The sequence below is a fragment of the Schistocerca americana genome, chromosome 6 (genome assembly GCF_021461395.2).
Source record: "Schistocerca americana isolate TAMUIC-IGC-003095 chromosome 6, iqSchAmer2.1, whole genome shotgun sequence".
In the NCBI taxonomy this organism is placed as follows: domain Eukaryota; kingdom Metazoa; phylum Arthropoda; class Insecta; order Orthoptera; family Acrididae; genus Schistocerca; species Schistocerca americana.
This window is the reverse complement of record NC_060124.1, coordinates 193,476,363-193,490,980: the sequence shown is the minus strand read 5'-3', so window position 1 is coordinate 193,490,980 and position 14,618 is coordinate 193,476,363. Positions and strand designations below refer to the sequence as shown.

Sequence of the window (14,618 nt, the reverse complement as noted above, 5' to 3'; positions counted from 1 at the left end):
GGAAAGAGCGAACGCCTATATCTTTATTTCCCTTATTTCATCGTGGTGATCGTTTTTCCCTATGTAGGTTGATGTCAACAAAATATTTTCGCATTCGGAGGAGAAAGTTACTGATTGGAATTTCGTGAGAAGATTCCGTCCCAACGAAAAACGCGTTTCTTTTAATGATTTCCAGCCCAAATCCTGTATCATTTCTGTAACACTCTCTCCCATATTTCGCGATAGTACAAAACGTGCTGCGTTTCTTTGAACTTTTTAGATGTACTTAGTCAGTCCTATCTGCTAAGGATCCCATATCGCGCAGCAGTATTCTAAAAGAGGAAGGACAAGCATAGTGTAGGCAGTCTCCTTAGAAGGTCTGTTACATTTTTAAGTGTCCTGCCAATAAAACGCAGCCTTTGGTTATCCTTCCTCACAACATTTTCTATGTGTTCCTTCCAATTTAAGTTGTTCGTGATTGTAATACCTAGGTATTTAGTTGAATTTACGTCTTTTGGATTACACTGGACTATCGTGTAACCGAAGTTTAACGAGTTCCTTTTAGCACTCATGTGGATGACCTCACAATTTTCGTTATTCAGGGTCAACTGCCAATTTTCGCAACATTCAGCTATCTTTTTTAAATCGTTTTGCAGTTTGTTTTGATCTTCTGATGACTTTGTTAGTCGATAAACGACAGCGTCATCTGCAAACTACCTAAGACGACTGATCAGATTGTCTCCCAAATTGTTTATATAGATAAGGAACTGCAAAGGGCCTATAACACTACTTTGGGGAACGCCAGAAATCACTTCTGTTTTACTCGATGACTTTCCGACAATTACTACAAACTGTGACCTGTCTGACAGTAAATCACAAATCTAGTCACATACCTCAGACGATATTCCATAAGCGCGCAATTTCACTACGAGCCGCTTGTGGGGTACAGTGTCAAAAGCCTTCTGGAAGTCCAGAAATACGGAAGCTATCTGAAATCCCTTGTCAATAGCACTCAACACTTCATGTAAACAAAGAGCTAGTTGTGTTTTACAGGTGCGATTTTTATAAACCCATGTTGACTGCGTGTCAATGGACCATTTTATTTGAGGTAATTCATAATTTTCGAACAAAATATATGTTCCAAAATACCGCTGCATATCGATGTTAACGATATGTGCCTGTAATTTAGTGGAGTACTGCTACTACCATTCTTGAATATTGGTGTGACCTGTGCAACTTTCGAGTCTTTAGGTACGGTTCTTTCGTTGAGAAAACGGTTGTATATGATTGTTAAGTATGGAGCTAATGCATCAGCATACTCCGGAAGGAACCTAATTGGTATACAGTCTGGGCCAGAAGACTTGCTTTTATTAAGTGATTTAAGTTCTTCACTACTCCAAGGATATTTACTTCTACGTTACTCGTGTTGGCAGCTGTAAAGATGAATCACTTTTAAGCTGCATCGGACGTGTACGCTGCGAAACGTCTGAAAGCAAACCCCCAGCAACCATAGTCGGAAGAAGTGAGTGTTATATAGTTTTCGTGCTATTGTCTGGGTAATCTCGTCATTGTGGAAGGGACAGTGGCTCAACGCAATTATGCATCTATCGTTGGGGACCATATCCACCCGTACCGGTAGTTTGCTTTTTCTCGATACGATGACACCTGCTAGCAGGACAATACAATATTTCCCACAGCTCGTAGTGTACATGCACGGTTGGAAGTGCCTCAGGACGAGTTTACCGCACTCCCCTGGCTACCAGACTCCGCGGATTACAAACAAATCGAGAATCTGAGGGACCATCTCGACCCGACTGCACCCGCTATGGATCCTCAGGCGAGAAACCTAGCGCAGCTGAGCACGGCACTGGGGTCGGTATGGCTCCACGTCGCTGTCGGAACCTACCAGAGCCTCAGTGGCTCTCTCCATGCACACCTAGCGGCAGTCCGCGTCTAGCAGCAGTCCGCTCCGCGAATCGTGGTTATTGACGCTTTTGTCAACTGGTCACATTGCTGTCAGTGAACAGTGTATACACATTGGCTGAAAAAATACGTCGCTGCTTCCCGTGCTGCTTGTTAAAGTGCATTGCAAGCATTCATGATACGTTCGTGCATGAATATCGCTTTAATTATGGCATTTGTTATCCCCATATAAAATAGTCCAGCGTAGTACCGATGGGATTCTGAGCAGGTCAAGCCATGCTCGTCCACTACCAATCTGTCTGGCATGATGGCTTCGCTTCTACACACGATGTGCATCCTGGAATCCATAATGTTGGTACGAAATAATCATTTGATTGTTGACGGCACATCATTCAAGAAACGAAGAAGCACTTGTGTGATAAAACCGACATACGTGCTGCCTTTTAGGTTACCACTGATGAAATGATGGCCGAGAATAGGAATACCAAATATCCCAAATCATACACTACCCTCATCTGTCAAAGCCATCCTGTGTTTTTACTACACCAATTATACATGTTCTCTGTATTAACCTGCCTTTTATTTGAGAAGGGATATAAATCGATAAACTGTGAACGTCGTGTGACTAGGGCCTCTTATCGGGTAGACCGTTCGCCGGGTGCAAGTCTTTCGATTTGACGCCACTTCGGCGACTTGTGCGTCGATGGGGATGAAATGAGTAGGACAACACAACACCAGTACCTGAGCGGAGAAAGTCTCCGACCCAACCGGGAATCGAACCCGGGACCTTATGATTGACATATTGTCGCGCTGACAACTCAGCTACTTCTTTTTTTTATCTCATTATGATCGTTTTCGTTCGTTGCATCTGCTCGGGGTGATCGTCGCAAGACACCCGTTTCAGTTCGTCTTCGATCCATTAATCAATTTTTATTACAGAGGGTAGCTGACACTCAGACCGAACACGCTGAGTTACCGTGCCGGCGTTACCGGGGGCTGACAACCGATAAAGGAAACTTTGGAAAAGAAGTGCTGGTTCGCGAGGATGTGCTGTTGTGCCCACTGCTAAAATTGACATGATTCTGAAACATCATTCCTAAGCAAATTTTGCTGTTACTGAGCATAATTCGAATAAAAATAGTCAGGATGAGATTTACTCTGGTCTTAAGAATGAAAGTCTCCTGTAAATTCCGTGTGCTCAGGTATGAGTTCATTGCAACAAGAGTGAGAAAAGTAACTTCGGTGTCTTCATCTGCGCGAATTCTAAGGCACCTGTGTTGCCTTGGGTTGGAACCTCCTAGTTCGTGACGCGTGAGAACAAGTCGAGAAAACACCCGTCGGGTTGAGGGGTTCTCTCTACAGAATCCCTCTGTTGAGTCTGTCCTTCCGACAATCATATCTTTTTCGATGTCTTCACATTTTTCCTGCAGCCATTTCGTCTTACCTTCCCTGCACGTCCTATTTATTTCATTCCTCAGCGACTTGTATTTCTATATTCCTGATTTTCCCGGAACATGTTTGTACTTTCTCCTTTCATCAATCACCTGAAGTACTTCTTCTGTTACCCATGGTTTCTTCGCAGCTACCTTCTTTGTACCTATCTTTTCCTTCCCAACTTCTGTGATGGCCCTTTTTAGAGATGTCCATTCCTCTTCAACTGTACTGCCTACTGCGCTATTCCTTATTGCTATATCTATAGCGTTAGAGAACTTGAAACGTATCTCGTCATTCCTTAGTAGTTCCGTATCCCACTTCTTTGCGTATTGATTCTTCCTGACTAATGTCTTGAACTTCAGCCTACTCTTCATCACTACTATATTGTGATCTGAGTCTATATCTGCTCCTGGGTACGCCTTACAATCCAGTATCTGATTTTGGAATCTCTGTCTGACCATGATGTAATCTAATTGAAATCTTCCCGTATCTCCCGGCCTTTTCCAAGTATACCTCCTCCTCTTGTGATTCTTGAACAGGGTATTCGCTATTACCAGCTGAAACTTGTTACAGAACTCAATTAGTCTTTCTCCTCTTTCATTCCTCGTCCCAAGCCCGTATTCTCCTGTAACCTTTTCTTCTACTCCTTCCCCTACAACTGCATTTCAGTCGCCCATGACTATTAGATTTTCGTCCCCCTTTAGATACTGCATTACCCTTTCAATATCCTCATACACTTTCTCTATCTGTTCATCTGCAGCTTGCGACGTCGTCATGTATACATGAACTATCGTTGTCGGTGTTGGTCTGCTCTCGATTCTGATTAGAACAACCCGGTCACTGAACTGTTCACAGTAACACACCCTCTGCCCTACCTTCCTATTCATAACGAATCCTACACCTGTTATACCATTTTCTGCTGCTGTTGATATTACCCGATACTCATCTGACCAGAAATCCTTGTCTTCCTTCCACTTCACTTCACTGACCCCTACTATATCTAGATTGAGCCTTTGCATTTCCCTTTTCAGATTTTCTAGTTTTTCTACCACGTTCAAGCTCTGCCTGGTTAGGATTATGCCTAATGTCAACCTCTGTAATCGGAAAGTCCTGGTGATGCAGTTTTTAATCAAAGATTGCCTTTACCGTACACAGCGCTGCACAGCACACCAAGGCTGAGCAGAGTGGGAGAGACGGGCTACTCACCAAGGGGTGTGGCAGGTGTGCGTGAGTGTGAGGCAGCGCACGCCCAGCTGGTACATGGCGCGCAGCACGCCGAGGCTGGCGCCCAGGCTGTGGCCGCCCTCCACCGACAGCAGGCTGGCTATGCGGCCCACGGCGTGCGCCTGCTCCACGCCTGGAACAAGGCACCGTCTCGTCCACGTCAAGGCTCCCTGTGGGCCGCAGGTTATCACACGCTACACTCCAGAAACATAATATGAAGATTCACTTCTAAATGATGTACACTACAGGCCATTAAAATTGCTACACCAATGAGAAATGCTGATGACAATCGGGTAATTATGGGACAAATGTATTATAATAGAACTGACATATGATTACATTTTCACGCAATTTGGGTGCATAGATCCTGAGAAATCAGTGCCCAGATCTACCATCGCTGGGCGTAATAACGGCCTCGATACGCCTGGGCATTGAGTCAATCAGAGCTTGGATGGCGTGCACAGGTACAGCTGTCCATGCAGCTTCAACACGATACCACAGTTCATCAAGAGTAGTGACTGGCGTATTGTGACGAGCCAGTTGCTTGGCCACCATTGGTTGGTTGGTCGTTTCGGGGAAGGAGACCAGACGTCGAGGTCATCGGTCTCATCGAATTAGGGAAGGACGGGGAAGGAAGTCGGCCGTGCCCTTTGAAAGGAACCATCCCGGCATTTGCCTGGAGCGATTTAGGGAAATCACGGAAAACCTAAATCAGGATGACCGGACGCGGGATTGAACCGTCGTCCTCCCGAATGCGAGTCCAGTGTCTAACCACTGCGCCACCTAGCTCGGTTCGGCCACCATTGACCAGACGTTTTCAGTTGGTGAGAGATATAGAGAATGTGCTGGTCAGGGCAGCAGTCGAACATTTTCTGTATCCAGAAAGGCCCGTACAGGACCTGCAACATGCGGTCGTGCATTATCCTGCTGAAACGTTGGTTTTGCAGGGATCGAATGTAGGGTAGAGCCATGGGTCGTAACACATCTGAAATATAACGTCCATTGTTCAAAGTGCCGTCAGTGCGAACAAGGGGAGACCGAGACGTGAAACCAATGGCACCCCATACCATCACGCCGGGTGATACGCCAGTATAGCGATGACAAATACACGCTTCCAATGTGCGTTCACCGCGATTTCGCCAAACACGGATGCGACCATAATGATGCTGTAAACAGAACCTGGATTCACCTGAAAAAAATACGTTTTGCCATTCGTGCACCCAGGTCCGCCGTTCAGTACACCATCGCAGGTGGTCATGTCTATGATGCAGCATCAAGGGTAACCGCAGCCGTGGTCTCCGAGCTGATAGTCCATGCTGCTGCAAACGTCGTCGAACTGTTCGTGCAGATAGTTGATGTCTTGCAAACGTCCCCATCTGTTGACTCATGGATCCAGACGTGGCTGCACGATACGTTACAGCCATGCGGATAAGATGCCCGTCATCTCGACTGTTAGTGATACGAGGCCGTTGGGATCTTGCACAGCGTTCCGTATTGCCCTCCTGAGCCCGCCGATTCCATATTCTGTTAACAGTCATTGGATCTCGACCAAGGCGACCAGCAATATCGCAATACGATAAACCGCAATCGCGACATTCTATAATCCGACCCTTACCAAAGTCGGAAACGTGATGGTACGCATTTCTCTTCCTTTTTTTTTTTTTTTTTTTTTTTTGGTCATCAGTCTACTGGCTGGTTTGATGCGGCCCGCCACGAATTCCTTTCGTGTGCTAACCTCTTCATCTCAGAGTAGCACTTGCAACCTACGTCCTCAATTATTTGCTTGACCTATATAAAATAAATAAAATAAAAATAAAATAAAATAAAATATTAATTATTTTTATCTGTCTGATTGGCTCTCCTATGAGTCGTCAGGTTTTGATTATTCGGTATCAGACGCTTGACAATGGCTTTTTCGTAAAGGCAATGTTACTCGTACTTGACCGTGAAATAAAACTGAATAATCGGACTTCGTAATTAAATCGTTTCCAAAGACTGCTGCGGTAGGTGCGGACTCATAAACTAAATCTCAATATTACAATAATTTGCCAGCCATGCCAAAACGTCGTACAGAGGTGATTGTCTACTAAACAAAAAATTACACAGTTAGTTAAATCATATATATTCAATGAATAAGCCTACAGTTCATAATCCTACTTACTTTTATAAATATAAATTCTTTTCAGAATCGAGTGCCTAGTATGGTTGCAACTCGCAGTAATTTTCTATAACATGAAATATGGCGGGTGCCAGACAATAAACTAAAATACGTGCTTCTCGCACCACTTCAACGAGAGCTCTCTTTTCTTAATCAAACATACGACTAACGTAATTCTGTTTTTGTTTTATCAGCGACACAGCGCTGCAGTTGTGTGCCATAGGCTTTATTTATTTGTCACTGATTATTTATTTAATTAATATCTCGCGTTTCCGAGGAAACTCACGCTCGGCATGCAAATGTGCCTTTATATTGCCCCCTGAATTGCGAGGCGAAAGGACACACCTGCAGGCGAGCAATTCACCTAAAGGCACAAGAAAATCTAAGTTATCTACAACTATTTACATGACTTACATTATACTGTATATTATACACAAAATTTGAATGACGCGCGTGCGCCGAAAAAGTTCTTATGTTGGCAAAACAGAGTGCGCGCATGCGCAGAAGCGTCTGTGTAACTACGGCACTGCCGTTATTTCGTAAATTTAGATCACGCGGCACAGTATTGCAGTTCATATTGTTCGTGTGCGCGCGCATTTCTTAGTCGTTGCACAAAGAAAATATTCCACCAAGATTACACATGAAGACTACATTCTATGACAGGTAACTTAGTTTTAAAATTACAATATTTGTTATAATACAATACAACTTTAGATTGTTGAATGTTCTTAGTTACATAGCATTGCAATGAAATGCTTCAACGAAAAATGTTCTGTTGTTTCAGGTGCGTTGACCTATACACATCGCGTCGTTATTACAGTTCATATTCATCTACTGCACAGTACTGTTTCACAGGTTAGTGTCGTCGTGGTAAAGTTTTTTGATCACAGTAACATCGCTGTATAACAACGTGATTGATACATAAGCATGTCCATTTCCTATTTCCATTATAGTCGTTGTGATGCAGTTCGTTGTGACAAAAAGCATTGTTTATTACAGATCAGACGTGACCCGTCGAGTAATTGGTCCACGTGCAGTTCGTTTTTTTTTTTTTTTACATTCCGTGGAAGCTTGGTGCTTGGTTGCAGAACCTCGGACGGCACATAGCTGGCGTCGATCCTTGGACAGTCCAGGTAAGAGTGTCCGTCACATTTCGAGAACATTTCATTCCCTGAAGTTCCAACCAAAACTCTTCCACCCGTCGTGTTGTTTTCTGGACAGGCACTTTGTGTCCATTTAATCCAGTTAACATCTTGAAGTTGGGTACTGTAGTAATGTCACTAGACGATGCACGAATTATTCACTTCACATTTTCAGTTTTTTTTGCTGAATATAGCTCACCTAAATGTTCGTTAATGTCCGTGAACAGAGGTTCACTATGCAATGTCTTTTTGGCACTCGTTTTGTTCAAATTTTTTACATGATACATCAGTTAAAAAAATAAGTAATTATACATACACACGTCACATATTTTCTTAGCATAAACATAATACAGTTACACATAAACATGTTTTCATCATTATTACATAGCTATAAATTATTACATTGTGTCACATTTGATTACATGGATTGCAGATATTTACGTCCTCTTTAACGGTTTTGCTGGGATTTTATCGATGTTTTTTGTGATGTCATCTGAAATTAAGATAGGTTAGACACAACATTCATTACATCAGTAGGCAAGACCAGGCGTTTTCACTACTCAATAAATATTCAAAATAGTAAGAGAGAGAAAATGTTCGATTCCTCGCGTTTTGTGCGTGTGTGTAGAGTGTCTGTGTGGCCTTGGCTACTGGTAGATGCTTTTCTTGCTGAGAGATGTGCGTCTAATCTATTTCTCGAAGTAAAAGATCGCTTCACAGATGACGTCTGTCGGTTCGTCAGGTGTCATACCAAGTCAGTGGTACCTACAGTCACAAATGTTCCGTGAAAAATTTATATATCATTCACTGCTACGTAATCATAAATTTTACTTCAATATTCAGTCTTCTCGGTGGTGCCGCGGCGTTGAAAGAAAAGTTCTTCTGTCTTCAACTGCGTCACTGGAACCGCTGAAATGAAAATTTCTATACTACTTATAATCTATGTTGTAATTTGTTTTAGTTCTTGCCACACAGCAGGTCGTTGAGATAACGGTACGTTATATGCCTTATGGTAGAAGATCTTGTGAGGCTTAACTTCAATCTTGTACACATACGTGTTGATAACACCTAATCGTTTGGTAAAAACTTGTAAATATTTGGATAACACTTCCTGTAGTTTTATACGTTCATGTACACTGAGAGCTGTAGCTTCACTTATCTTATGATCAAGCAATGTTTTCAAGTCCATTAGCTCTGTGTCAGATGAGTGTGTATGCATGTCTTGAATGTCTTTGTCAAGTACTAACTGAACCTTGTACCCTGTACAGTGTTTGTCATGCTTTAGAGTTCTCCTGTCCAAATCAATAATAATTACACTGCCTTTATCATTTAAAATACATTTACCTTTGGAGAAGTCTATAATGCAGTCCTTCTCGCTCATAATATCTATTCCTAATATGCAATTTGTCACAAGGTTTTGTACAACCAGGAATGGCCATTGTACGGTTCCATTACCTATTTTAACGTTTACAAAAACTTGCTTCGTAACCCTACATGACTTATTACCTAGTGCAGTAGTTATTTTACAGTTTTGGGCAGGAAACTCAGGCACAGGTTCCAATTCACACATCTTTTTATAGAAATTAAAAGACAAAACGCTCACAGCTGCACCTGTATCTAGGATAATAGTAGTTGGAATCCCACCTACTACACCAGTAGTAGATGCTAAAACAATTTCATTTGCGTTTAAACGACATTGTGTACTGTCTTGTAAAAGTTCATCTGATATATTGTTATTGTGGTTGTATCTTATAAATAAAACAGGTAGTTTTTGTTTAGAATTACTCGGCATATCATTATTCTGTTGTTCAAGTGTGGTGTCAAATAACTGATTAACATTGAAGTCGCCCCCCAAGAATTCTTCAGCCACGACCTGGGGCAAAGTAGTGACTGTTTCTAGTTTGTTGGATTATCATTTGTACTAGGTACTGACACAGATTGGGGTTGTGCATCAGGTGTCATTTCTATTATATTCACATTCGGATATTGCCTATTATGATCTCCAAACTTTTGCGGTTGTTGTTGCTGTTGCGCATTATAACTTACCTGTCGGTCGTAAGGTATGCTCCAATTTTGTCCTGGTGGCTGCTGTGGTAAAGCAGTGTTTGAATGAAAGTATTGATCGCTACGAGTCCAGCCTTGATGCTGTCTTGGCTCGTAGTTATTATTATTTCTATTTCTGTTTGTGTTTTTGTTGTTACATTTGTATCCGTTGTTACCGTTGTTATTACCGCGGTGCCTTTTGTATGGATTGCCGCATGAAGTGTTATTACTGTTGTAATTGTTGTTTGTATTGGAATACGCGTGTTGATTTTGATTTCCGTATTGAGACGGCATGTGAGTTTGCTGTTTTTGCTGTACCGCGTATCCAACTGTGGGCGCGCCAGAATTGTGTTGGCAAGCCTGCATGTTTTGCATACCACTAGTGTAAACATTGTGGCTGCTGTTTTGCCGCGCGAAGCGCTGATCTTCAAGTAACATGTCAACCGAATCTAAAGCTGTTAAAAAATAATCTGAATCGTCATCCGGGATATGTAGAAGTTTTTCCTTAATGTTGAAAGGCAATTTGGCCTTCAACGCTCGGAGTATATCACGTGTTGCGACTGGTTCGTCTAAAAAATGTCCCATGTTCAAGTATTTTTCAAAATATCTGCGTAAGTTACCATTTTTACTGTTAAAAGTTTCAGGTTCTAAAATTTGTCTCCTGAGTCGCTCCTGGACGGATTGCGACCAGAATTTGTTCAGAAAGGCACGCTCAAACTCACTGTACGTGGTACATACGTCAGCTTGACTGTATGCCCAGACAGCTGCATCGCCTTGGATGTAACCGACAATATATGAAATCTTTTTCCGGTCACTCCAAGTGCGTGGAAATGCGTTACTAAAAGATTTGAGAAAAATCACCGGATGAATGGTTCGTTTTTCTGGGATAAAAATCTGAAATTGCCTGTGTTTTATTAAGCTTTCTTCTTCCTTTGCATTATGATATGGATTTGTTCCACTGTAATTACTGCAATGCTCAGCTGGCGAGTAATTACGATAATGTTGCTGTGGTTTACCATGATAATAGCTTGTGTTTGTGGTTGCACGTCGTGGTATGTGTTGTAGTCGTGGTGTGTTTTGTTCTTGTGTGTTTGTGGTGTGCGGTATGTGTGCGTCATACTCGAATGTATATTGGTTTCTGAACTGTACATTTTGACTGATATTTTCGTTACATTCAGACTGTGGTTGATCGGTGAATTGTCTCATGGGTGCAGTGACGGATTGTACTGCGTCACTAATCAGCTGTTTGTTATTAGTGATGTATTCCGCTACGGAGTCGTGCACAATTGTTGGTAAATTTTCACGTATGCATCTATCAAAATGTTTGTCTTTGTTCTCTACCCAATCATGAAATTCTTTATTAATATTTTGAAAATGAGCTGTGGCATCAGATTGTAAGATGTCAGTCAGGTGTTGTTCAACATCGTCAAATTTATTCTGCACGTCAGTAATTCGTTTTTCAAGGTTGTCGTGTACTGAAGGATATGTTTGAATTTGTTCAGTAAGAGCTTCACACGTGACATTAAGGTTTTTTAATTGTTTCTGTAAAAGTGCTACGTCATTTGTAGTCTTTTCTTGTCTCGTATTAAGCTTGGAAAATTTCGTACTGAGTTCAGTCATCTGTTCGGTCAGTGTGGCGTCTATAAGTTCTACACGTTTGCACAAAGTGTCATTACATGCCTTGATTGCTATGAGATCAGATTTAATTTCGTCATTTTGTGTCTTTAACTGTTCATTTTGTGTCTTTAAGGTTGCCATGTTTTCCGCGTTCTGCATCCTTAAGGTTGCCATATTTTCTGCGTTTTGTTTCATTAGCATTTGTAACATGTTGGCAATGTTTACTGTTTGCAAGGTCTCTGCCCCCGCCGCGTCATTAGACGTGACGTCATGTATTAACATGGGCTCTGACTGAGACTTTGAAATTTTTGTGGTGGACGGCCTATTGTCAAAATTTCCGTTGACACTTGCGTCAATATTTGATGTATCGTCACTACCGGTTGCTGTCGTAAAGTCATTTTCTAACATTTGTCTCTCGTCCGAGTCGGATTGCGTCTGAATAGTACGTCTTTGCTGTTCCATTTTTGCGTATTGTTTTCTAGTTATTACCATGCCACACGTGCTATATATTTCAAGAAATTAATGTTTGACACTGGTTTTAAAATAAAATGCAGTTGAGCATGAATCGGTCGTAGCAACAATGGCTCTCTGTTAATTTAAAAATATAAACTGAATTTGAGATTATTGGTAATGGCTGCTGGCCATGTTACATGATATCGTACAGAAGTCGGCCATATTGTACACTCGTGTATTGGTATTGTTGCATACGTTATTGTTTAAGGAAAAATACTGAGAATGGAATTTATCACTGAAACTGTTATGCGGAAAAGAAACACTACAGAATTTTACTGAAAAGCTAATACACTGAATTATACGTCTGGTCAAGCCTGCTAATGCAAAGATGCTGCGTCTTACCTTATTTTGCTGGAAGCTTCTTTGCGTCTTCCCGCAAAATTTTATAATTGGCAAATATCTTCTGATTTTTTTTTATTTCTCATATAGTCAAGTCCAGGACCAGAAGGTTGATTTTTCACATGAAACAAAGAGAACAATGTAACAAATGACAAAATAACAAGTCCGACACGCAGTCGCCAATATAAAATAAATAAAATAAAATAAAATAAAATAAAATATTAATTATTTTTATCTGTCTGATTGGCTCTCCTATGAGTCGTCAGGTTTTGATTATTCGGTATCAGACGCTTGACAATGGCTTTTTCGTAAAGGCAATGTTACTCGTACTTGACCGTGAAATAAAACTGAATAATCGGACTTCGTAATTAAATCGTTTCCAAAGACTGCTGCGGTAGGTGCGGACTCATAAACTAAATCTCAATATTACAATAATTTGCCAGCCATGCCAAAACGTCGTACAGAGGTGATTGTCTACTAAACAAAAAATTACACAGTTAGTTAAATCATATATATTCAATGAATAAGCCTACAGTTCATAATCCTACTTACTTTTATAAATATAAATTCTTTTCAGAATCGAGTGCCTAGTATGGTTGCAACTCGCAGTAATTTTCTATAACATGAAATATGGCGGTGTGCCAGACAATAAACTAAAATACGTGCTTCTCGCACCACTTCAACGAGAGCTCTCTTTTCTTAATCAAACATACGACTAACGTAATTCTGTTTTTGTTTTATCAGCGACACAGCGCTGCAGTTGTGTGCCATAGGCTTTATTTATTTGTCACTGATTATTTATTTAATTAATATCTCGCGTTTCCGAGGAAACTCACGCTCGGCATGCAAATGTGCCTTTATACCTATTCCAATCTCTGTCTTCCTCTACAGTTTTTGCCCTCTATAGCTCCCTCTAGTACCATGGAAGTCATTCCCTCATGTCTGAGCAGATGTCCTATTGCCCTGTCCCTTCTCCTTATCAGTGTTTTCCACATATTCCTTTCCTCTCCGATTCTGCGTAGAACCTCCTCATTCCTTACCTTATCAGTCCACCTAACTTTCAACATTCGTCTATAGCACCAAATCTCAAATGCTTCGATTCTCTTCTGTTCCGGTTTTCCCACAGTCTATGTTTCAACTACCATACAATGCTGTACTCCAGACGTACATCCTCAGAAATTTCTTCCTCAAATTAAGGCCGGTATTTGATATTAGTAGACTTCTCTTGGCCAGAAATGCCTTTTTTGTCATAGCGAGTCTGCTTTTGATATCCTCCTTGCTCCGTCCGTCATTGGTTATTTTACTGCCTAGGTAGCAGAATTCCTTAACTTCACTGACTTCGTGACCATCAATCCTGATGTTAAGTTTCTCGCTGTTCTCATTTCTACTACTTCTCATTACCTTCGGCTTTCTCCGATCTACTCTCAACCCATACTGTGTACTCATTAGACTGTTCATTCCGTTCAGCAGATCATTTAATTCTTCTTCACTTTCACTCAGGATAGCAATGTCATCAGCGAATCGTATCACTGATATATCCCTTCACCTTTTATTTTAATTCCACTCCTGAACCTTTCTTTTATTTCCATCATTGCTTCCTCGACGTACAGATTTAAGAGTAGGGGCGAAATGCTACAGCCTTGTCTTACACCCTTCTTAATACGAGCACTTCGTTCTTGATCGTCCACTCTTATTATTCCCTCTTGGTTATTGTACATATTGTATATGACCCGTCTCTCCCTATAGCTTACCCCTACTTTTTTCAGAATCTCGAACAGCTTGCACCATTTTATATTGTCCAACGCTTTTTGCAGGTCGACAAATCCTATGAAAGTGTCTTGATTTTTCTTTAGACTTGCTTACATTATTAGCCGTAACATCAGAGTTGCCTCTCTCGTCCCTTTACTTTTCCTAAAGCCAAACTGATCGTCACCTAGCGCATTCTCAATTTTCTTTTCCATTCTTCTGTATATTATTCTTGTAAGCAGCTTCGATGCATGAGCTGTTAAGCTGATTGTGCGATAATTCTCGCACTTGTCAGCTCTTGCCGTCTTCGGAATTGTGTGGATGATGCTTTTCCGAAAGTAAGATTGTATGTCGCCAGACTCATATATGCTACACACCAACGTGAAAAGTCGTTTTGTTGCCACTTCCCCCAATGATTTTAGAAATTCTGATGGAATGTTATCTATCCCTTCTGCCTTATTTGACCGTAAGTCCTTCAAAGCTCTTGCAAATTCCGATTC

At 41.4% G+C, this 14,618-nt stretch overlaps 1 protein-coding gene across 1 annotated transcript in view; it reads right to left on the bottom strand.

The window, feature by feature from the left end:
* LOC124620046 (dipeptidase 1-like) overlaps positions 1 to 14,618 on the bottom strand; it is a 632,482-nt gene that overhangs the window by 322,326 nt on the left and 295,538 nt on the right. The window contains exon 8 of the mRNA XM_047146713.1: positions 4,543 to 4,693. Coding sequence (XP_047002669.1) covers positions 4,543 to 4,693 — 151 coding nt within the window. The remainder of the gene's footprint in view (positions 1 to 4,542; positions 4,694 to 14,618) is intronic.